Here is a 25,775-nt window from a genome sequence, read left to right on the forward strand (position 1 = left end):
CAGATGAGGTCAGTCTGGAGCCAAGGTCAAATGTGAGTCATATAGTCATGGGATGATACGGAGCAAATGTTCTTGGAGCAACACCTAAGTATGTAGACAAGAACACCAATGAATTCATGATCATTTATTGTAAATTACTCTTAGTTAACATGAATTTAATGGCAAAAGAACACTAGTAGATACCTGCTGGGTGAAGAACTTCATTATGACAACTGGAGACTGCCATAATTTCTTTCTTTAAAATGTGTATTTTAACTCTCATATCCCTCTCAAAAATATCTATGCTCAAAGTACTCTGATGCCAACAAATCCTCCTGCTGTAACAGCTAACACGAAGGACCTACTGTCCCACTAGTTCAACACGTGCTTCACAAGGAAACTTAACAACACAGAGAGATTTTTTTTTGATCCAGAAGCTACGTAATGATCACTTTATAATTTACTGCAAAATCAATGAAGGCTGCATGCAGAGGAGCCATTAGCAGATATGTCAGAGTTCTAGATAACTGTCAGTTGTTAAGCCCTCATATCCTCAGATGGAAAATGAATACACTTACTTAGCAGAAATAGCTAAAGCACATGCATTGGTGGCTGGGATCAATTAGAATATAAATTAGGTATCTGAACATTTACATGAGAGTTTAATTAGAGCTTAATTTTGATGTGTGAGATACATACTTTTAAAATAATAATAGAGAAAGAGAAGAAAATCAGACATTTAAACAGGCATTAACTTATAGGGGAGGCATACGGTTTGGGGCACAAAATTAAATGGGTGGTGAACAAATCTAAGGCAAGACAGTGAAATATTAACAAGCTGTAAACAGGGCAGCAAAAAGTTTACAAGGATCATTTTCTACATTTTCTTTTTAAGTTTTTGATCCTCCCACTCAAACAAAAAACCACACATGGAATAATGACAAGACAGAAGCAGTCTTCGTCACCGTGCAGAGCCCTCTTCCGTGCCCCATCCTATCTCTCTGTACTTCAGACCATGTGTTCCAAAGCAATGTTGGTTAACTGGGAGAAAATAAATTAATGCTCTCCCAAGTCACATGGAAAGAATATCAAATTCCTTCATCCTGCCAGAGTTAACATCGAGTACAAGCACATATAAATGTATATTTGAGATAATGTAGCTACAGCAATTAGATTACATGTCCACATCCTAATGTTAAATCATAGAACTAATACTGATTTCAGGTTTTTATTGATAATTGTATTGTGACACTATCTGGAGACTAACAAAAATCTCAGAGCATATACATCATCCTATTCCTCCTCACCCTCTACTCTCTCCTAATGATCCAATCAGTGAGAGAACTACAGCAACAAAGCCATGAACCAAGAGGGCAAGAGCACTGTGTCGGGCGGTGCTTCCAAGTCAGGCGCTGCCATCTCCAGTCCTGGCTTTCCGGGCCTCAATCATGGGCTTGGTGGCCCGTTTGCGGTCAGTGGCCAGCCCCAGCAAACACATGAAGTCAATGAACCAGGTGGTTGGGTTGAAATTTAAGCCAAGTTCACTTGCTGAGTAGTCAAAGGGAAAGGTGTGATGGTAGTTGTGGAAGCCTTCACCTAGAAGACAAAGCAGGCAGTAAAGCAATTCAATCAGCATATCTCCACACTGATTTTTAAAGATATGACTTATTTATTTGTATGAGTAGCAGGAAGATGCTGGTTCACTTCCCTGACATGCCTGTCATGGCCAGCATTGGACTGGGACCTAAGACAGGAGCCAGGAATCCAACCAAGTCTCCCACAAGGGTGATAGGCACCCCACTGCTCCAGCTAGCACCTGCTGCCTCCCAGGTCTCCCCTGCAGGAAGCTGCAGTCAGGAGTTGGGAGTGGGTACCACACCTAGACACGCTGAGAGCGCATGTTGGCATCCTAATAGCCAGGCTAAATTCTGGTTCTGTCCAAATTTCTTTTTAAATTCTCCATGTTTTGAGTATCTGCCATGTGCAAGACAGTGTTAGGCTCGGAGGGGCGTGGAATTCTTGGTTCCCATCCCTTAGCAATATTTTGTTTTCAAGACAATTAAGTTGTTTACTGATTACACAGGATAATGAATGACTCACAGCTTCATTCTCAACTATAATTTTACCTGGTACCATTACTCAATTCAGCTATCCTGCCTAGGATGCTCCAATAATCATTTTTATAACCAAATAATCACATGGCTTTGCTTCAGGGCACTCTTTTACTGGGAACTTCAGCAGATCCCAACAGTAAGTGTCATCACCTGGGGACAAGCGATTCCTATATACAATTTTTTTTAAGATTTTATTTTATTTTTATTGGAAAGGCAGATTTATAGAGGAGACAGAGAAAGATCTTCCAACTGCTGGTTCACTCCCCAAGTGGCCACAACGACCAGAGTTGAGCCAATCCAAAAGGAAACCAATAGCCCCCTCTGGGTCTTCCATGCAGGTGCAGGGTGCCAAGGCCTTGGGCTGTCCTCAACTGCTTTCCCAGGCCACAAGCAGGGAGCTGGATGATAAATGGAGCAGCCACGACATGAACCAGCATCCATATAGAATCCTGGCATTTAAAGGGGAAGAATTAGTCAATTGAGCCATCTTGTCAACCCACATAAATTAATTTCAAATGGAACCTGGCATCCCCTTGCTGGATTCTGCCTTTTCACTTTTGGGGAAGCTTATAAAGACGGCTTCAGTGTAGACCAACACTACAAAGCACATTAAAACTAAAAAGAACACATTTATTTAGCATCATTATCAGACTATTATACTTAGCAATCAACATCATGAATACAAAGAAAAAAAAAAAGAAGGAAAAGAAGAAACTGGGCCAACACAGAGGTGCAATAGGCTAATCCTCTGCCCTGTGGCACCAGTTCATGTCCCAGCTCTCTGTTAATCCTCTGCCCTGTCCCAACACTTCTGACCCAGCTCTCTGCTTTTGCCCTGGAAAAGCAACAGAAGATGGCTCAAGTCCTTGGGTCCCTGTACCCACATGGGAGACCCAGAAAAATCCCTTGGCCCACAGATTCAGATCAACTCAGCTCCTGCCATTGCAAACACTTTGGGAGTGAACCACTAGATGGAAGACTTCTGTCTTTCTCTCTGTAAAACCTATCTTTTAGATAAACATAAATAAACCATTAGAGAAAAAACTACATTAAGACCCTTTATTGGAATGCTTTTCACAGGACAGAAACTGAAATACCCTGTTACACAGTCATTAATATAGTCCTCAAGGACTTTTGCCTGTACGCATATTCCTCGTAGCACCTGGGCCCTGTCGCACCACCATGTTTGGCTGAGTCTGCAAAAGTGTTATAACCCGTGGCTTCCCTGTCACCCTGGGCTTCCTGTCCTGCTAAAGTTTTGTTTCCCGGCAGTTATCAGTCAGTGTCACTCTTATAGCTGCTGCTGCTGCTGGGGTGGCCACTGCCACCTTGATTGCTTCATCAGGCAAAATATTGGTTGCCAACACCATAGGGGCCAGAGCTTCTGCCTGCAAAGGGTACTCCATTCACGGGTCCAGACTGTGAAGACTGGTAGTGTAGCTGTGAGTCAAGAATCTGTGAGGCTCCAACATTGCTTTTGTCACCACCAAATCCATGTGACCATCCCCATCACCACCCCAGCTGACCACAGAAGCTAGTTGCTGACCAAGACCACCTTGAAAACTAGCTCCAAGGTTTCCAGAACCACATGGACTTCTTAGGGTGGGTGAAGCACTGGCTACCCGCTTCTCCAGTTCCTGCCTTCCTTCCCAGCTGGGACCATCCACAGTATGATATTTCCAAAGGACGATCTCATTTACAGAGTCAGGATTGTCACAGGCCCTAAAGGCAAACATGCTCTTCTCGCCCCTGGCTCAGTCAGGGACTTCCCATACTGTGCAAAACCAGCTCCTCTTCCATCCACTGCCAGTGGCCTTGCCTTCTTGGCTGCATCCTCCACGGTGACAAAGCCAAAGCCCGCTCTGGTGCACTTAGTGCTGGGGTCTCTCCTGACCCCCAGGATCCATGAGCATTCCCTATGGCCCACAATACCTCCTCAGATCCTCAAGGGTTTTTTTTTTTTAAGATTTATTTTTATTATTTTTTCATTGGAAAGGCGGATATACAGAGAGGAGAGACAGAGAGGAAGATCTTCCATCCGATGATTCACTCCCCAAGTGAGCACAACGGCCGATACTATGCCAATCCGAAGCCAGGAGCCTCTTCCGGGTCTCCCACGCGGGTGCAGGGTCCCAAAGCTTTGGGCCGTCCTCCACTGCTTTCCCAGGCCACAGGCAGGGAGCTGGAAGGGAAGCGGGGCTGCCGGGACTAGAACCGGCGCCCATATGGGATCCCGGGCGTGCTAGGCGAGGACCTTTAACCACTTGCGCCACCGCTCCAGGCCCGATCCTCAAGGGTTTTTTCAAAACCTGTATGGGAATGAAGGGACTCTGATGAGGCTTACCAGGAGTGTCCACAGGGAAAAAGCAAGACACCCTTATGGGGCTGGCTAGAATATGATACACTGCTCCATGGAAACTCACAGGTGCACGCATTCTTCTGCAGGAATTGAAAATGGGACGTCATGGCTTCAGCACTGTATTTCTTAAGCTCTATGGTGGGGGACTGCTAACAGATCCACACTGTGGTGTGTGCTCCCACAGGGGACAGAATCTCTGTGGACCGACCTGGTTGAAGAAGACTTCCTGGGACACTTGGAAAAAACAAATGGGGACCATTCTGGTAGGTGAGTAAACTAAGCAGCTAGATCTCTAACCATCTCCAATCTGCCTGTGTATTAGTTTCACTCTGTCAGTGGGCAGTTTTCCTTTTCTTGTTTTAAGGTAGACGTCGGAATATCTCCTATTAGATTATTTTGTATTTCTTTTATTTTTACATTTGTAACTATATATACACACACATATATACAAGTATATGTATGTATATGCACACACATATATATGTATGTCACACACATGAGGTTATGAAGGACGTATACAGTGTAGGATGGCTAACCAAACTATTGACTTTTACTTTATCTCACATATTTGTCTTACTGTTGTCAGAATATCCAAAATCTACTTCCTTGGCAAGTTTCAAGAATATAATCCGCTCCTAATTAGAGTCTCCACTCATAGGATAGAGCTCTTGAACCTGCTCCTTTGATGAACTAAAACCTTGTATCCTTTGGCCAATATCTCCCACCCATCACCTATCTCGTCTAGACTCTGGTATCCACTTTGTTTTGCTCTCTACTTTGGCCACGTTTGTAGATTTGACATATAAGTGAGATCATGTAGTGTTTGTCTTGCTGTGCCAAGACAGAACTGATTATTATACTGATCATAAAGTTATCCAAATTTATCCACATCGCTATGAAGGACAGCATTCTGAAAAGCTGGATGGTAGTCTGTTGTGTCCATGTGCCACATTTTTGGTATCCATTCATCCATCGACAGACATGTAGGTTGATTCCATGTCTTAGTTACTGTGAATGGTGCTGCAATAAACAGGGGAGTGCAGATAATACGTTTGACACCCTGGGTTGATCTCCTTTGGCTATAGGAGCACACCCAGCAGTGGGACTGACCACTGGATTATATGATGGCTCTATTTTTGTTGATTTTTCTCTTCATTCCACCAACAAGGGACAAGGGTTTCTTTTCTTCACATTCTCTTTCACACAAATAATCTTCTGCCTTTTGATCACAGTCATTTTAACAGGTGTGAGGTGATGTCTCACATAGTTAACTTGCATTTCTGATGCTTCTTTCACTTGCTTTTTAAAAAAAACCCCATTTTATCAGAGTGCATGTTTAGCCTGGTGGCTAAAATGCCAACATTCACAACAGTATTCCAGCTCCCAACTCCACCTTTCTGCCAATGTGGATTCCAGCATGACCAATATGGCATGAACAGGGTTGGAGAGGGAGCCACGTGCAATTGAGAAAACAAGAAATGAGACAGGCATAAAGGAACGAAAGTGAGTGGCCAGAGGGAAACCCCCTTCTCTGAGAAAGGAAGTTGACTTGGAAAGTTTACTGCCTTTATCTTTTATCAAACTGCTTGGGAAGTCAAATTGCAGTAGTTGATGTGGCACAAACATTAATAACCGCATCCAATACTGATGCTAACCAGTCGATGCCTGACGATCAGGAAACTTTAGCGTGGTCCAAGGATGGAAGTCAGAATGCGATTGTCTCAAGGATATCTTAAAGCACACAGTTCTGTGGACTTGGATCATTACCCAACCGCAGACCCTCGCCCACAAGCCTTGGCATTGCTCTCGGACTTTTGGTCACTTGCAAGACTTGACCTCAATCTCCAGCACCAGCAGTCTGCGGACTCAAGATTCCAGACACAGTCTGTACTGTTCTTCATCAAGCCATGCTTTTCTTTCTTTACAAACTGCCCGCAGCAGACTCCAAGAGGCAGAAGAGCTCGCTTGAGTCACTGAGTTCCTGTTGCCCAACCCGGAGACTGGGTTATGCTCCCAGCTTCAGCCCCAGTTCAGTCTCAGCTACTGTAGATGGTTAGGGAGTGAACCAGTGGAAGGAAGGTCTCTCTGTGTCTCCAAATAAATAATCATTTAAAAATGGAATCAGACAGAATTGACTTAGCATATAACATCTATTTTAAAAATGCAACGAAATAACTACCTAAATAAATAAAACATCATGGCTTTTGGTGTGTTTAGATTAGTGCATTCAACATTATGCTGGATTTTACAACATTTCCATCATTTCCTAAACCACACGCTCCTCAGCCATGCCCCTGATCACCATCCAAGCCCCTCCTGGCCCCGTCTCTATAGGTTTGCCTTTTCTGGGCACTTCAGCTCCATTGAATCACACATTAGATAGTCCTTTGTGATTGGCTTCCTTCACTTACCATTAACTCGCTTAAGTCCACTTGTGGTATAGCACGTGCCAGTACTTCATTCCCTCACAACACTGAATAGCATTTCTCCATTGGGCTGTAGCACACGGTAGCTGCTCACTCAGCAGGTGAACATTCACGCTGTTTCTGAACTAACATGATTAATGTTGTGATCAACATCCACGTGCAAGCTTTCCTGTGGACATGATGTTTGATTTCTCTTGACTATGAATCTGAGTCTTGAATATGAATCATTGCATCAGAGAGGAACTCTTCTTTAACTGCCAAACTCCTTACTGCTGGAGTGTCTGGAGGCAAACAGCCATTTCCCCTACTGCTCACATCTGAAAGCTCCCACTCCACAATGAGTACGCCGGGGGGATGATGGATCAGTGGGCTGCAATTCTTTTTAATTTCCCTCTTTCCTACCTTGCCTCTCCATCCTTACCATTATTTGTGTGTCTCCAGGATTAAAGTTTCCTTCTTCTATGTTCAGAAGTCAGGAACTAGGTGTGTATCCCCACTCTACTGTGTGACTGAGCATAACAAGAAACTACAAAAACCTTCACGAAGGACATTGGCCGAAGCCCAGTGCTGTCCTGGGTGGCTCTCCTTGGCTTGTGTCATGGTCCCACTCACCGGGCTCCCTGGCCTGTCCATCCCCGTGTAAGGTGGCAATGGTCCATCCTGCCCTCACAGCCTGTCCACTCCCTGAGTCCACAGTGAACCCAGCTCCCTTCAGTACAGCCCTTTTTCAGAGGCTGAAGACAAAGCCGTAGGATGGGTCGGGAAACACTTCCTCCTGTTTCCCAAGGCACTTCCTTGCGTGCAGCCAGTTATTCCACAGGGGAAAAAATGTGCATAATTCCACTTTGTGCGGCTGCTGTCAACACAGGCAGACAGACACTTTGGGACACCAAGAATGACTCTTGTGGTGGAGGAAGCAACGCATGGACAAGTGATGCAAAGACCACACCTGCTTTAATCCTCAGTACTTCCCCTGCTGGGCTTGATCTCTGTGCTCAAGGCTCAGTCTATAAGGGAGCGGCAGTCGCTTCTAGGAAGGTAGAGTTTTTATTAATGAAACCTTCAGTATGTGCCAGGCACAGTGCTAACTGCTTTACCAGATATTCAGTCTTACTGCAGCAGTTACGGTTAGCCCAGTTTTAAACTGAAGATATAAAAGCACAGAAGGATAAGTAACTTGCCTACAACCATATGGCTGGCAAGAAAAGTGACACGGTGGAAGGCTGTGTCGGCGCCAAGGCACTGTGGCCAACACCCTCCACGAGCTCAGCTAGCCCTCCAGCGCCCTCTGGAGGCGCTAACTGCTACTGCTACCTCCGCTTTACCGACTGGTACTCGGCCAGAGGGTCACGTAGAAGAGCCAGGACTCAACCAAAGCGCAAACCTCAGAGGCACCTTGTGTTCCTAAGAGATGCTGAGTCTTGTTTCCCTACATCTCTTTGAAAGCCTTTTCTCTTGAGGTCTGACAAAGGGCAGAGCAACTGAAGCTAGAGTAAGGCCACGGACATTTGTGAACAAGGTTGAGGGTTGCTTTTCCGTTCAGGGAACTTCTATGGTAAAATCAAATCACTACTACTTAATGATCTGTGATCACTAATGATCACTACTACTTAATGACTGTGTGCACTCTAGCAAGCAGCTCACATGTCAACATAAAGTAGGCATGGCTACTTCCACTCCACAGCAAGTCAAACTTGCAGGACTTGTCCAGGAGCCAGGGGTCTAAGACCAAAGCTCAGTGTCACTCCATCCCACTGTTTTTCTCTAAAGACTCCACAAAATCGTAAGGAAGCCAAGAAAATCTGGATCTCCATTCTCTCCAGTGGCCCCCGACGGCTCTACTCACCCATGGCTCCCAGAGTAACAAGTGGGTTCTGCCGAGGGCTGATGTGCTTGTCGTAGGGCCGGTTTCCGTACATGTGAGCTGCGCTGTTGACCAGCCAGGTGCCGTTGAGGGAGATGGTGTAGCGGAGGATGGAAGCCAGGAAGTAGGAATTCCACAGGCTCTCTCCCCAGATGAACCAGGGCACCAGCGTCGGCACCACAAAACACATGAGCACCACGGTGAGCTTATAGTACCTGCAAGGCAGGATGTCACATCAGCGATGAATGGCCACCTGTTGACAGCCCTGGGAACAGCGTGGGTAAAGCACAGGAACCAGCAGGATGAAGCCCAAGGAGGAACCGTGAACCTCTGTACCTCCCAGTGCTAGATAGGGCACACCAGTTTGAGAACTGGGGCAAGTAAAATACCACAGGAAGTTGCAGCTCCCTAGCAGATTTCAGAGGCATTCCAGTAAAAAGAATGACCACGGTACTGGCCAAATTCATTTCAGAGCTAACTTTATTCTACAAGCCACCCATCATAGCTTTTCTTATACCAAACTGGTCTACTTAGATAATTTCAAGAAATATTTGGTGTTTACAAAATACACTATTTTGCACTAACATGGATGAAAAAAAGTAGATAACCTCCTATTAAAAAGATATTTTCTGCTCATAAAGGAGTATACTTCAAATCTGAATAAAAAATAAATAGTCTGGCCATGGCCATCCAAGCAAGCAATCATAGAGAGTGCTGGCACCCTCTATGGGTACCAGTTCGTGTCCCAGCTGCCCCACTTTCCATCCAGCTCCCTACTTGTGGCCTGTGGAAGCAGCAGAGGATGAGTGAAGTCTAGGGACTTGGCAGCTGCATGGAGACCCAGAGGAGTCTCTGGCTTGGGATCAGCTCGGCTCCAGCCATTGCAGCCATCTGGGGCAGTGAACCAGTGAATGGAAGATCTTCCTCTCTGTCCTTCCTTCTCTCCATAAATCTTTAAAAAAAAAAAGGGGGGGGGGAGAACCAAGGATGAACATTCAGCCTCTTAGCTCCCACACCTGTGACTCACGTGGGAGTACATTGAGTCTGATTCTTAGCAATGTTTCTGACTCCAGCTTTCTGCTGATACAAACCCTCAGAGGCAGCTGTGTTGGCTCAGTAATTAGGGCCCTGCCATCCATGTGGGAACCCTGTACCAAGTTCCTAGCTCCCAGCCGTGGCCCTAGCTAGATGCTATGTGGGTATTAGAAGAGTGAACCAATAGATACGGATGTTCACGGTCCCTGTTTCTCAATAAAAAGGAAAAAAAATAATTTCTAAGCATAAAAAACACCCAAGCAAAACAGCTCTAGTTTGATTTGTGGATCAACTCTTACTGAGCACCTGCTGGATTCCCAAGACCCTGAGTAGTACTGGTGTATGAGCTAAGCACTGGCAATACAAGGTCAGATGCAGTCCCTGCTCCAGCCGTGCCTCCTCGAGGGGAAAGGCTGCAGCACTCTGGACATGCCTCCCTCTGCCACACGAATCTCTGGGTTACCACCCCAGTCTTGCCCCCAGCCTTTGTCTCAACTCCTAATTTTGCTCCAGTGACAAAGTGGGGTGGGGATGGGGTGAGGAGTATAGACCCTGGGATTTACTCTGGGTGGGCTCATCCTTGAGACAGACTTGGCAGAGTTGAACACCTGGGCCAGAAAAGGGTGGGGTAGAGGGGAGCGGAGGGGCGCATGGAGTCCCCAGGGAGCAGGCGAGCTCCCAGCTCTGCCCAACCCCCAGGGACTGAGCCTTCTCCAAGGCACCACCTGCCCTCCTGGTCTACTTTGGCTCTGCTTCCAGGAGTCCCACTGCACTACGATTACCCGGGACAGAGTCCCTGTGCAACAGGGAGGGCAGCAGCATCACGGAATTCCAAGTGACAGACAGCAAATGGTTCCTGAATCCCTGGGAAGCACAACCTTGCCCAGCCTGCCCTGCCAAAAGGTACTCTGGTGCTAGCAGCCACTATGTCTATTCCCATTTGCACCTGGTGCACAGCATGGTTTCTTCTTAGTGTGCTTGGCCAAGCAGAGGGGAGAAGGCACAGTAAGGGCGCTTGGTGTGTGTGTGTTGGGGGTATGTGTGTGTCTGGAGCCCACAGTCCTCCTTATGGCCATTTCCAACAGGGCCAAGCTGAACTCTGCTGTGGCGAGCATCCACCCTCCTCCATGTCTCAAGCCTGAGCAGCCATCTCTGCTCATTACTGCCACAACCCCAGGCCAGGGGGCCGGCTCCGCTCTGGGTCCCAGGTCCCGCTGTATGCTTCCTGAAATCTAGGGACTCTTGAACCAAGACATAGGAGCTTTCTCTCTGTAGGCCTGTCTCTCTTCATGTGCTTCTTAAATAAAGACAAATAAACATACAGTTCGTGGAAAAGTGAAATTAAAACTGAGTGCAAGAATAATTTGAAGATTTTGCATAATTTTTCCATAATATGCATTTTTCCATTAACTGCTTAAAGGCTTGTTATGCATATGAATTTCAAAGCATTTCATTTAAATAAACCCATCTTCTTATTCTATTTTTTTTTGAAGATTTATTTTTATTTGAAAAGCATAATTACAGAGAGGGGGAAACAGAGAGATCTTCTATCAGCTGGTTCACTCCCCAAATGACTGCAACAGCCAAAGCTGGGCTAATCTGAATCCAGGAACCAAGGGCTTCCCTTCGGTCCCCCCATGTGGGTTGCAGGGGCCCAAGGACTTGGGTCATCCTCCACTGCTTTCCCAGTTGGATGGGAAGTGGAACAGCCGGGACATGAACCAGTGCCCATACCAGATGTGGCTTCACAGGACAAGACTTACAACTCCATTCATTCTATTTTCATTTTATTTTTCTATGAAGATTTTGAAGACCTCTGCCTATACATAGAATATTCTTCAGCCATTATGAGGAATGAAATTTTGATACATCTACAACATGGGCAGACCCTGAAATAGTTTGAGGCCAATTCAGATGGACAGAAAGGAGAACAGATGCTACCAGGAGTTGAGCGGAGGGGAAGGGATTGTTCCAGGAGGTAGAGGGCTGTCACCAGCAAAGATGCCAAAGCTGTGTGCACGGTGGGGTTGGCTGGCACTGTGGATGGACCAAATGCCACAGCACTGCACACCAGTGAATGGGTCACATGGAAAGTGGTATATTGTGTTGATTTCACCACAGTAAGAACACTTTGAGGCAATATTCTCCACAGCAACATAAATAGTACTGGGCAGAGGTACTTCGTGACACCGGATCATGCTAAACCACTTGTGGCTGATAGGAGAGGTGAGATGGGGTGGGGATGATGGCAAAATGCACTTCTCCAATGACTTACAATGGATCCCAGGAATTTTCTGTTGTTCAAGCCAACTGGGTCCAGATTGCCTGTGGAGCACCCAAGAGCAGCCTGGCATCCCTCTGTGGACACTGTGATGAGTCCCCTACCCCTTCTTTTGGGATTAAAGGACCCCTGCCCTTGGTCCCTGCTCCTCTCCCATTCAGTGACTGAGTGGTGAGGAGAGTGGCTTTTCACCTTGGTCTGGGACTCACTGGAGGGGTCCTCCCTCGACCAGTTCCATTTCTGACCCTTTTTCCATGGGTGTGGAACCTAGAGATCTTCATTGGAGAAGCATCCCCCAAGGTTGTTATGTTCTGCCTCAGAGCCAGCAGCTTCCAGGAGAACTAGATCCATGATGGGGACGGATCAGCAGAGTCAAAAGAGACCCAGCTCTCTTCAAAGAGGGGGTGGGGGCCCACACCGTGCAGCAACTACATAGGGAGGCTCTGGTGACTCACTGATGGGTTCTCAGCTTCCCAGGGAGATGAAACCACCACACTGAGCTTAGCAGGGCAAAGAGAGAACAACAGCAAGGCTTTTAAAATGACACAATAGATGCACAGCCTGTTTTGTGGTTCTGGCTAAGGTGCTTATCTCTTAGGTGGTGCCAACAAAGAGCCGTGCACATGAAGCTAGTCACTTGGTGGAAGACCTTGCTCATTGGGACCTCACTGCCAGGCTCCAACTCCCAAGCAATGAGACAACCTCCTGAGCTTCTAGATCATTCTCCAAGGGGCCAAACATGGTAAAACGTTTTGCACTATTTAGGATCAACCATTACTCTGGCAGGTTTGGCCTTGGTTTGTAAAGTCTTTTGTGAGTGCGCTAATCCTGCAATGGAAGAAAACTCCCAAAATCATCGAAAGAGAACAAAACAGGGATTAAGGACCAGAGAAAAAGGTGGGTGTGCATCTAAGAAGAATGGGTACCTTGCTGTTTAGGCCTGAAGCCAGAGACCCAAGTGTTTTAGCCAAAAGCACAAAAGCAGAAGCGCTTAAACTCACCTTACCGGTAATTCTCAAGCAGCTTTGGATAAGCCCATAAGGGCTGACTCATAACAGACGCCAAGGACCTTCCCACTCTCGCTTCCTTACAAGTCCTCACCACAGCAGCACCACTCAAAAGGTCCTCCCAGCAGTCAGCTCAGCACAAGGACCCCACCTGCACATCACCCAGGGCCATCACCCATGAGGGTCCTGCAGGAAGCCCTGGCTGGCTAGTGGACATAAGACATCCACAGATGTTACCTTTCAAGTTCAACTCTTTTAAGAACATCCTCTTTTCCACTAACTGGATCATAATAAAGACCACTCAAACCTTACAGATGAGCTTTGAGGCCAACAATTTGTTCTAGTGAGTAGAAAAGATTGGGATCCCCCCACCCTAAATCTGGTAGTAATAAGCATCTTAAGACTCACTTTTCTCTGAGTGAAAAAGATATTGCTGTTCTCAGTCAGCTGGCATTTCCCCAGTGCTTGGCTCACCCTTGCACGGCAGTCGGAGCTGGGGATGCGTGAGGTCTGGGGAGTGCAATCCATCAGCACATGAAGCAAGGGGATGACTTGCTGAGTTCCAAGGAGTGGGAACAGCCCGAGGAAATGGGAAAGGCAGCAAACACCTCACGGGGGAGGGAGAAATAGCAACCCCTCCCCCCCAGCCTGTCAAAACCATGAATGATGAGGTGATGCTGGCATCTGGATGAAGCCTAGTTGGTTTTGCGATTTCACTGACAGTCTCCAGAAATTAGTTTTCCCTACAAGTTCTGCATCGCACAGGGGTCCAAGGCAAAGCATTGTGAATGCTTGCTAGAGAGCTATGCAGAGGGCCAACGAGGTGCTTGGCATTTTGGAAATAGACGGAACATTCTCTCCCCACCCCCCCTTCCCCTGTCCCCTCTGGCTTCTCCCTGCAGAATCCAAGGTGTGTATGTGTGCGGTGTGTGTGTGTGTGTGTGTGTGTGTGTGTGTGTGTGTGTGTGTGTGTGTGTTCGTACACAGGAGGGAAGCTCACTGATGGCGGGGCTCTCCAGAGTTGTACAGATGTCTTCCAAACCCTTGGAAGTGTGGTCAGTTGACAATGGGCTTTGGCTGTCCTGAGTGTTACATCAGTAAACATCCCGGTGGCTGCATGGGATGTGTTCTCAGCGAGTCACCACTGACCTGCAGGCGTGGCTTTGATCCCCACCCCCATTGGCACTGACGTCACTGCACTCGGCCTGGGCCACGATGAGCGTTCTGAGTGCTTCTGTGTCCGCAGACCCTTTGGGTAGACTGTCAGAGGGCAGCCACATAATGACAAGAAACCAGTTCCTTGAGCCATCACCATTGCTTCTCAGGGCGTTCTTCCGTAACAGTGAAGGTAGGACTCTGGCCCAAATGCTCCAATTTGGGCTGCAGGCATCTTAACCACTAGGCCAAGCACCCACCCTCACGTTTTCAGTGCATTTTATGAACATCAGACCCAACTCCTGACATTCCTTAGCATAGGACTAAAAACGAGCAAGTGTAATAAGTGTACAGCCCAGCAGGTTAGGCTGCTGCTTGCGACACTGCCATCCCCTATGAAAGCACTGCTCTGCTTCCAGCCCAGCTTCCTGATGAGCTGCCCGAGAAGGCAGCAAATAATGGCACAGGTGCTTGGGCCCCTGATACCCAAAAAAGAGCCCCAGATGGAGTTCCTGGCTCCTGGCTTTGCCCTGGTCCAGATTTGGCTTTTGTGATGGGCTGATGGAAGGTCTCTTTGTCTCTCCCTCTTTCTGTCACTCTGTCTTATGGATCCTTGCAGGAGAAAACATAATCATTTTTTCTTAAACTGAGACCCAAGAAACAATGTGTCAATTTTTTTGTGTACTTCCATTTTTAGGGCTTTCATCGAGTTCTCCGAGATGGTCGCTCTTCAAGGCAGTGCAAACTAGATACATCTGTCAGGCAACAACTGCTCTCTTTGATGCTGCTGCTTCTGTGATTTTGTTTACTTTAAGATCTAGCCTCAATTCAATTTAAGTCCTTTTAGAAATAAGACATCCATCTTATTTTGGGGGGAAGCAAAGCTTCAGAAGGAATTAATAGGGGCATCAGACAGCAGTGTGTGCATCCATGTGTGCACCTGTCATTGCAGCCTCCAAATATGCACATCTGCACTGAAGGGCAAACACTAACTGCTGGCATAGACTGCCAGGTTCCCCTGAAAGACCAAGTTCAACTCCAGAACTCTATCGCTGCCAACAGGAAGCCATGTGCCAGCTAAGCTCTAAGAGGCCAAGAGCTACTGGAGTCAGACCAGCCACCTTCACGATCAGTGTCACCTGCTGCCGCTGACTCGGTTAGGATGAGTGGGCTGATGTAATAGAGTTGCTTTGGATGTAAAAGTCACGACACTCGTGCACAGTCCATGCTCTCCGGGTCAAGGCTTTCACACCTATGTTCTGGCTGCACTGTCTTTCCAAAGCTCTCAGGCCTTCCAAAGCAGCGGAAGCTGGAGGCAATTAGCCCGTCTACAGCCAGAAGCAGACATGTGGCACAGCGGTTAAACCTCCCGGGATGCTAGCAATGTGCTAAGGAGTGACTGGTTCTAGCTCCTTAGGTTCTGATCCAGCTTCTTGCTAATGTGTGCTCTGGGAAGCAACAGGTGACTGCTCAAGCAGACGAGCCCCTGCCATCCCTACAGGAGACCCAGGTGGGACTGGCTGTTGCAGGCGTCTTGGGGAGTGAACAAGCATGTGAACAATACATTTCTCTCTTTCTTCCTTTCAAACAGAGGAGAAAAAAAAATCAAAATTTAGAACAAAAATGCCCACACCCCTTTTCAGAATGCCTGGGTTTGATTCCTTGCTCCTGTTCCTTGTTCCTGTTCCTGACTCCAGCTCCCTGCCAGTGCAGACCTCAGGAGGCGGCTGGTGATGGCTCAAGTCCCTGTTATCTATACGGGGTTCTAGGCTCCTGGTTGCAGGTTCAGCCCAGCCCCAGTCACTGAAGGCATTTGCAGAGCTAATCAGCACATTGGAGTTCCTCTTTCTCCAAAAGAAATAAAGAAGGAAGGGAATGAGGGTGTGAGGAATAGAAAGAGAAGAGAGGGAAGGGAAGGACAAAGAGAAGGGAAGGAGAAGGGGAGGGGAGAAGGAAGCAGCTGGAAATTGATTTCCTCTAAGAGGTCCACACCGATCAATTTCCTTTCAACTGTGATTATGGCATTATTCATCACACCATTAGTAAAACTGTGCTGTGAAAACTATAGATACATATAGAAAAATATATAGTTGAGGGCCTGGTGCAGTAGCCTAGTGGCTAAAGTCCTCACCTTAAATGTGCTGGGATCCCATATCGGTGTTGGTTCTAATCCCGGCAGCCCTGCTTCCCATCCAGCTCCCTGCCTGTGGCCTGGGAAAGCAGCCGAGGACGCCACAAAGCCTTGGGACCCTGAACTCAAATGGGAGACCCAGAAGAAGCTCCTGCCTCCTGGCTTTGGACAGGCTCAGTTCTGGCCATTGCAGTCACTTGGAAAGTGAATGACCAGACAGAGGATCTTCCTGTCTCTCCTCCTCTCTATCTGACTTTGTGATAAAAATAAATAAATCTTTTTTTTTTAAATAAAAAAAATAGGAGAGAGGCAAGATGGCAGCATAGGGTACAGACACGTTTGATAAGACGGTGAATCTTTAGACAGGGTGAAGTACAATAAGTAGATTACTGGGGAAAAATAGGGTTCGGGCAGTAAGCAGGGGTACCTTGAGACCCCCTGGACGCAGGGAAGCTGCGGCAATAGGACAAGAGTGTTGCAGTAGACTGAAAAACCCACCACAGTCAGCGAGCCCCAATTCAGACCCCAGTGATCCAGGCTCCAGTGATCCAGGCTCCGGCGATCTGTTCCCAGCGCTAGCCAAACATCCAGCAGTGGCCTCCACAGAGCTCTTGCGACCGCCAGGTGAGAGCCTGGGTCCGCGCGGGGAGCTCAGGAGGCGAGTGTAACAATCAAGCTGAGTGACTGGGACCAGCCACAGGTAGAGGAAGGGTAGGAGACGCAGGGCGCCATCTTGTGTGGAGAGGCGGAACGCGGAGTTGACGGAGCAGCACAGAGGAGGCTCCTTTCTGGCTGATCACATGGAGTTGATCCAAGTGGGGAGGGTAGCACCAGCTTCGCTCCCTGCAGGGTCAGTGTGGTCCCTGGAGCTGAAAGCCAACAGCTGCAATTCTCCAGCAGCGTCCCGCCTGGCACCATCTTGGGTAGCAGGGCAGCAAGTGTGGACGCCAAACAAAGGTCAAGAGTGGCGTGTTACTAGCTAATTACGCTTTGCTGAGCCCACAGTGCCAGCCTTGCAGCCATAGGGTCTGTGTGGTCCCTGGAGCTGACAGCCAACGGCCCCCTGATCTTTGTTGGTGCCCCTACAGGTGCCATCTTGGACACTGAGGCAAGTGCTCCGAACACTGACAAACTGCAAGAGGAGGAGTGGTAAACTGCGCATGCGCTAATTCAGCAGCTGTCAGATATCAGTGTCACAGGACCAGGCACTGTTACACTGAAGGGAGGACAGCTGAGCTGCCCAAGACCTAAGCTGGGAACAAAATATCCACCATCTTAGGACCCGGCGCGGTGGCGCAAGTGGTTAAAGGTCCTCGCCTTGCACGCCCGGGATCCCATATGGGCGCCGGTTCTAATCCCGGTCAGCCCCGCTTCCCTTCCAGCTCCCTGCCTGGGAAAGCAGTCGAGGACGGCCCAAAGCTTTGGGAACCTGCACCCATCCCGGTCAGCCCCGCTTTCCTTCCAGCTCCCTGCCTGTGGCCTGGGAAAGCAGTCGAGGACGGCCCAAAGCTTTGGGAACCTGCACCCATGTGGGAGACCCTGAAGAGGCTCCTGGCTTCGGATCGGCATAGTATCGGCCCGTTGTGCTCACTTGGGGAGTGAATCATCGGACGGAAGATCTTCCTCTCTGTCTCTCTTTTCTGTATATCCGCCTTTCCAATAAAAAAATAAAATAAATATTTAAAAAAAAATAAATAACCACCATCTTAGAGCACACTGCACAGGCTCCTCAGAAAAAATAGCCCCTACAAGGCACACCACCAACTCTGCCCAAAATAACTCCAGGAGGTACTCAGACTTATCAGCCAGCAGGGAGCAACAAGATCAGTGCTGCCTACAAAATCAGTGCTGCTGACAAAGCTATTATTTGGGACAGTTATGTTTTCCAAATCCAGGGCATTGATTGAACATAAAAAATCAACTTGTACACCTGTAGGTAATACACCTTAGAGATGATTTTCTCAACCAGATTGGCAATTACAAAAGGTAAAAGAAAAGACAAAGACACCATGAATGTTACTGAAGACTCTCCAACAAAGGAGCAAAAGCTTCTCCCACTCTTAGAGTTAACTGAGGAAGACATTGAGAAAATGGGGGACAAAGAACTCAGAAAACTTGTTATAAAGCTGCTGATCAACAATGAGAAGCACAAACAAGAGTTCAAAGAAGAAATAGCAGTAATAAACCAAATTAAGGCTGATATATCAGAAATTAAGGACACAGTAGAGCAAATTAAAAACACAGTGGAGAGTCTCAAACATAGAATGAATGAGGGCCTGGCGCGGTGGCACAGTGGTTAAGGTCCTCGCCTTGCACGCCCGGGATCCCATATGGGCGCCGGTTCTATCCCGGCAGCCCTACTTCCCTTCCAGCTCCCTGCCTGTGGCCCGGGAAAGCAGTTGAGGACCGCCCAAAGCTTTGGGACCCTGCACCCGCGTGGGAGACCTGGAAGAGGCTCATGGCTTCGGATCGGCATAGTATTGGCCGTTGCACTCACTTGGAGAGTGAATCACCGGATGGAAGATCTTCCTCTCTGTCTCTCCTCTCTGTATATCCGCCTTTCCAATAAAAAAATAATAAAAATAAATCTTAAAAAAAAAAACAATAGAATGAATGAGGCAGAAGAAAGAATTTCAGAATTAGAAGATATTTCCTGTCACCATGAAGAAACAAACAAAAAGCTGGAAGCAGAGCTGGGTGAAGCTAAAAAAAAGTATCCAAGAATTAAAAGATATGATTAAAAGGTCCAACATAAGAGTTATGGGAGTTCCAGAAGGTGCAGAAAGAGAAATTGGGATTAAAGGTGTATTCAATGAAATAATAAAGGAAAACTTCCCTAATCTGAGCAAAGAATTGGAAAATAATATACAGGAGGACTACAGAACTCCCAACAGAGTTGACCAAAAATGTGCTTCACCACAACACATGATAATCAAGCTCTCTTCAGTTGAACAAAAAGAAAAAATCCTTAAATGTGCATGTGAAAAAAGTGACATATCGAGGAATCCCAATCAAACTCACAGCTGACCTTTCAGAGGAAACACTACAGGCCAGAAGAGAATGGAGTGACATATTCCAGATTCTAAAAGAGAAAAATTTTCAGCCCAGAATAACTTACCCTGCAAAGCTCTCCTTCGTCTTTGATAATGAAATAAAATTCTTCCACAATAAAGGAAAACTTCAAGATTTTGTCTCACCTAAACCTGCCCTACAAATGATACTCAAGGATATTTCCATGAAAGAAAAAAGAAATAGCAACCACCAAAAAACAAAGGCAAATGTGGAGAACATCTCAGTAAAAGGCTAGCAGAAGACTCAATCATACAACAATACATTGCCAAAATGACAGGACCAAAATGCCCCTTATCCATAATAATGCTGAATGTAAACGGCTTGAACTCATCAGTCAAATGGCATAGATAAGAGGACTGGATCAAAAAACAAAACCCAGTTATCTGCTGCTTACAGGAGACACACCTCAATAACAAAGATCAGAGAAAATTGAAAGTGAAAGGATGGAAAAAGATATTCCAAGCAAATGGTAAGGAAAGATGTGCAGGATGACATGGACTTTGACGTAAAGAGCGTCAGAAGAGATGAAGAAGGATACCACATAATGATCAAAGGATGCCTTCAGCAAGAAGAGAGCAGCATAATAAATGTTTACGCTCCAAACACCAAAGCATCTAGCTATGTGAAACAAATACTAACGGGTTTAAAGGGAGAAATAGACTCCAATACAATCATAGTGGGGGACCTTAATACCCCATTAACACAAATGGACAGATCAAAAAACCAGAAACTCAGCAAAGAAACAACAAAACTCACCCAAACTCTAGAGCAAATGGATTTAGTTGACATCTATCGAACTTTTCATTCTACAGAGAATACACTTTTTTTTTTCATCAGTACATGGAACTTTCTCCAGAATTGATCATGTTATAGGTCACAAATCAAGCCTCAGCAAATTTTAAAAAGTTGAAATCGTACCATGCATCTTCTCAGACCATCAAGGACTGAAGCTAGAGACCAAGAAGTCAAAATACCAAGGAAGACTTATAAACATATGGAGACTGAATAATATGTTACTAAATGAGCAGCGGGTTAGAGAGGAAATCAAAGGGGAAATTTAAAAATTGCTTGAAACAAGCAATTGCACAGGCACCTCCCCCAGCAGCTGTTGTTCAGGGTTTTGCTCTGCCCTGGATTCTGACTCCTGTTGTGCTACTCCTGTGCCATCGCACCGGGCCCATAGGTGCCGGTTTCTAATCCCAGCGGCCTGACTTCCAGTCCAGCTCCCTGCTTGTGGCCTGGGAAATCAGTTCAGGATGGCTGAAAGCCTTTGCACCCTGTACCAAAAGAGGCTCCGGGCTTCAGCTTGGCTGTTGCAGCCACTTGGGGAGTGAATCAGTGGACAGAAGATCTTTCTCTCTGTCTCTCCTCCTCTCTATATATCTGACATTACAATAAAAATAAAAGAAATCTTAAAAAAAATTAAAAGAAACAAAAAGGAATACTATTATAGAGAACTGCATGAAGTTTTTGTTTTTGTGGGTCATAGTTACTAATACTCACTGCTTGGGAAATAAAAATCCAAAAATTTTTATGAACTGTTAAAAGTTAATAAAAACATATAGAACATATGAAATACCATATATGAATGTCAAATGTACATATCTATTTACTAATACTCTAAATAGCAAATTTATCCATTTGTTGAGATAAAAGATTTATATGATATGTCAATGCAGAAAACATTTTTGTGAAAAATGCAGTTTCCAGGGCAACCAACAAATGCAGCATGAAGACGGGCACCTTCCTGCTTCGTTGTGAATCTCATGGGTCTCTGGCTTCTGAGGAGCAGTGGCTTCTCCCACCTGCTGTGTTGTGCCATGCTGTCTGGGTGGCAGGCTATAAGGAACGCCGATCCACACGTGGGTGCAGCCAGAGAAGGAAGGGCCTCCCAGACTTCCCAGAAGGGTTTCCGAGCCTCCCACCCACCCACAACACACCAAGGACCGCTGTCCTTGGTTTCCTGGAGCAGAGTTCTGTGGCAGGAGTCTGAAAGAGTATACCCCAAGGATGTGGCAGCCAAATGTATCTACAAAGCCATGCCTAGGCCTGGATTCCTGGCCCGTATTTCCAGCAGGTGGCGTGGGCCATATGGACGAGCCCAGTTGCAGGTGCACCCTTGGAGGGACAAGGATGTAAGCAGGTGTCAGCCAGGGTGCAGTGCTGGCAGCAGCCTGGTGTGCGAGGCAAGGACATAATGGAAGCAGGAATGCCAACAGCAAGGTAACCACGGCTGTCCCATGGTGATCACAGGTGTAACTGTTCCCAAGGAGAAATTACTGCAGAGTTTAAGCAGGAGACGGCTCTGACTCTTGTGCACACACATACACACATACACACACACGCACCTTACTCTGAGTAACTCAGAACTGAAGTAAACCATAAGCCACAAGGAAGGAAGGGAACAGCAGGGTGGAATGGGGGAGAAGCAGGCTGCATTCCTGGTGAGCAGTATTGCAATGGCATTTGACAGAAGAACATGCAGGCTAAGACGGGGCACCGAGTTCTACAATGTTACTGGGTCAGCTTCTCAGAGCCTCTGAGGCCACCATGTGTAAGATATAAGAGAGACAGATTTCACAGGAGCAGCCAAAAGCCTGGTGAAACCGATAAAGAATGTTGCCCAAATAAGGAAAAATGATGCCAGACAGCTGTTGCTGCTGCTACAGGATTAGGAATGGACTTCACGTTTGTATTTTTCAAGAGCAAAAGGATTCTGAGCACCCAAGAAGAACTGCTTGCAAGGCAATGCCAGCCCACAGTTCCCCACAGTGAGAGAGGCGTGGGGACTCAGATCCTGGTGGCAAAGAGAAGACAGAGACCTCAGGCCTCAAGGGATCTCTCTTCTGCCGCAGCTTAGATGCGTGCTTCCCATGCTAAACGTGAATGGCTCAAGTCTTTGCATCCTGCCATCTTCTTTACTAATACGAACGGACAAGGCATAAAACATGTGCCTATCACACAGAGCCTGCTTCTAAAAACTTTGCCTTGTCTACCTCCACCAGAAGGTTTTTCCTCCTTTCGATTCCTCTTTTTCTCTAGAAACCCTTTCTCTTCCCGCCTAGAAATCCCCCTCCCACCACCCAGGGACCTGGGACTTCTAACATCCCATTCTCGCCCAAAGTGACAGCCATCACGGTCACATCTCATGCATCACTCTCAAGCCATCAGAGCAAAGCCCTTTCACTTTGCAAGTGAAAGCTGCCATCATGGAGTCCCCCGGGGGCCTCAAAGAATTCACAGAAATTCCACATTATGTAAAAAAAATCCTGCATGAATTTCCAAATCTTTGCACCAAAATAAACTTATTTTTAAATTGCATTTTCCATGAGCTGTTTTTTTTTTTCAGGGTTGGGGTGGGGAAAAGAATTCTGGTACGAACAAGCTTTCCAGTTAAGCAACATGTATCATGTGTACATACAGACAGACAGACATGGATGTAGATTTCCCCTCTAACTCTGCTGAGAGTGATAACATCTCAGATGAAGGCAGATAAGAGTAGGCTCGTGGAGCAAGGCAGGCGGCACAGGGGATAGCACACTTCAGTGGAGGCCCGAGCAAGTTTGACAAATCGCATCATCTTCGTGTTAGGATTCGTTTTATCTGTGTGACAGATGTGTTATTGTTCCTTAGAAAAATAGGCAGTGTGAGAGAGGTGAGTGACTCGGGCAGGAAGCGCAGCCCAAGCTGATTTCTGCCAGAGACTGCCCAGCTGCGTGGCTGATAGTGCAGCCGTGGCTTTCTGCCTCCCTGGGAGTTCTCCCCTTTGAATGGCCATCATTTCGGTGTTTTCAGACTAACATCTTGACCTTTGCAGCACCTTTCCCCGGGAGGAGAATTAGTCTGTGCTGTGCTGCTGCTTCTTCTTTTCTTTTTCTTTTTCTTTTTCTTTTTCTTTGAACCTCTAAAGACTTCTCCTTGTGAAAAGTAAGGCAGGAGAGAGGTGAGCTCCCAGCTCACAAGGCAGGATCACATCTAACACCTAGGCCTTGTTCTCCAGTGGGAGGCCTCACCCTCTTGCCGGTGCGACCTTGAACAACAGCCTGGAAGACATCCTCTCTGGGCTCGGGGCAACTTGACTGGCCCCGTGGGCAGCTCCTGCTGTTAGCCTGGGCTGCCAAAGCGGGGACGGTCAGGTGTCTGGCCATGCACTCCCTCTGTGTCTCCGTGTTACAGTTTCAGTGATTCCTGCTGACAGGAACCTCACACAAACAACAAAATCTCTACAAATATGCCAAACTGGAAATATAGGTAAGACCTACCCATAGAACACTCCAAATGTTGCCTGTGGTGGAAAAGAAGGCAAACAGTAGGTTCTTCGGAATGAGCAGCCAGGAGAAGGTCCTCACCCCGCCAGGTGCAAAGGACCATCCTTCTGCACAGGCTTCTTCAAGGACCTTGTTCCACCTTCCCCTCTTTGTTGTGAATTCCCTTAGCTCTTAAAAACAAAACAAAATCCCTACTACCATCTCACTTCCATATGGAAACTTCAGTGTCTCTGGCTATTGTGTAAGCGTGTGCCTTTTCTTCCCAACGAGCTATATCCTTTTTGTATTTTCCACACTCCTTAGTAAGAAAGTGCCTCTCCTTGCCAAGTTCACTGGTATCAACGACATGCTAGAGTGAAGGCATCACCCTGTCTACCCCATCAGCAGGCAAAATCAGCAGCCAGATGCAATCACTCAACCATACATCTTGGGTTGGTTGGGGCCATGTTCACTGGGCCAGTGCTCAGCTCTGAGATATTTTGGGAATATCCATCACACACCATCAGCTTGAGAAACACCCAAACAGTGGAGTGTCTGCGAAACTGCTGACCCCAAGAGGCACACGATTAGCCTAGAAATGCAAGGAGATGTGACACAGGCACAGGACAACATGCAGCATGGCCCAGCAGGGAGGGTTCCTTGGGTCAAAGAGTGAGCAGTGCCCAAGGAGGGAGGAGCCAGGACCAGCCAAACAGCTGCAGCCAAGCAGCTACAGTTACAGCTCAGTGATGACAGCCAGGAACGAGGGGAAAAGCAAAGGGGGCAGCCTGAGGCCCTTACAGAAGAAGGACCTCTGCATGTCTCTAGCTGCTGCTTGTCACTCAGTCTGGGACTGCGCGCCTCTGGGACCACCAGACAAACACCCAGCAGCCAGACTCAAGCTGCACAACTGTAGTTTTACAGACACTTCCATGCAGCTTATGCATTCTTTTGTGTCACTTCCACTGGTCCCATAGCCCCTGTCATGCACAAATGAAGGTCTTTCAGAAGCAAACTCTTCACAAATGCAATAGCTCATACAGAGCACAGTGTGTGTGTGTGTGTGTGTGTGTGTGTGTGAACAGCACATATATTAAGTGCAGATCTCCTCTGTACTTGGACTAATTTAACTAATTTACTTACCCAGTGATTTTGTGCATTCTTGAAGCCACCATTGTTTTATAATGTGGAAACAGAACCTCGGGCTGATTGCCCACGCTGGGCTCTCCTTTCTCCTTCTGTCTGTTCTCTGGAGGAGCAGCGGTTTCTCTGCTCTCTATTTGTTGAATTCTTTATTTACCAGAGGGTTCAGCTTGTGATTATAAAGAAAAACTGAAACTGTGTCATTGTAAAAATGGAAAGAAAAATAAGGAAGGAGCAATGGGGGAGCAAGTCAGGGAGGGTAGGATGGAAAGTCTAATGAAACTCTTAAAACTGTATACAAAAAAACATGAAATTTGTTCCCATTATATCAATTTAAAAAGAAACAAAACAGGGCCCGGCGCGGTGGCGCAAGTGGTTAAAGGTCCTCGCCTTGCACGCCCGGGATCCCATATGGGCGCCGGTTCTAATCCCGGCAGCCCCGCTTCCCTTCCAGCTCCCTGCTTGTGGCCTGGGAAAGCAGTCGAGGACAGCCCAAAGCTTTGGGAACCTGCACCCGCGTGGGAGACCCGGAAGAGGCTCCTGGCTTCGGATCGGCATAGCATCGGCCCGTTGCGCTCACTTGGGGAGTGAATCATCGGACGGAAGATCTTCCTCTCTGTCTCTCCTCTCTGTATATCCGCCTTTCCAATGAAAAAAATAATAAAAATAAATCTTTAAAAAAAAAAAAAAAAAAAGAAACAAAACAAATGAATAGAACTGTGGGATCTTTTGATTCTAAGTTATTTTCCTATTCTAAAGGTGCCTGAATGAATAAATAGCCCAATTCCGACATAGATTATAATTCTGCTTTTGTTTTTTACAATTAAAACAAACACCTTGGGAGCAGGTATCTGGCCCAGCAGTCAGATGCCTGTACTGCCCTGGAGTGCAAGGGTTCTTCTACTCCTGACTCCGACTCCTGACTACAGCTTCCTGCTGCTGCAGACCCCAGGAGGCAGCAG

At 47.0% G+C, this 25,775-nt stretch overlaps 1 protein-coding gene across 1 annotated transcript in view; it reads right to left on the reverse strand.

Moving 5' to 3' along the window:
• Nucleotides 1-116: 116 nt before the first annotated feature.
• Nucleotides 117-25,775, reverse strand: part of SCD5 (stearoyl-CoA desaturase 5) — a 126,242-nt gene continuing 100,583 nt past the window's right edge. The window contains exons 4-5 of the mRNA XM_040966868.1: nt 8,725-8,957; nt 117-1,575 (exon numbers count right to left, since the gene is read on the reverse strand). Coding sequence (XP_040822802.1) covers nt 1,385-1,575; nt 8,725-8,957 — 424 coding nt within the window. The 3' untranslated portion in view covers nt 117-1,384. The remainder of the gene's footprint in view (nt 1,576-8,724; nt 8,958-25,775) is intronic.

The sequence above is a fragment of the Ochotona curzoniae genome, unplaced genomic scaffold (assembly GCF_017591425.1).
Source record: "Ochotona curzoniae isolate NIBS_2020 unplaced genomic scaffold, NIBS_Ocur_1.0 scaffold_4506, whole genome shotgun sequence".
NCBI classification, from domain to species: Eukaryota; Metazoa; Chordata; class Mammalia; order Lagomorpha; family Ochotonidae; genus Ochotona; species Ochotona curzoniae.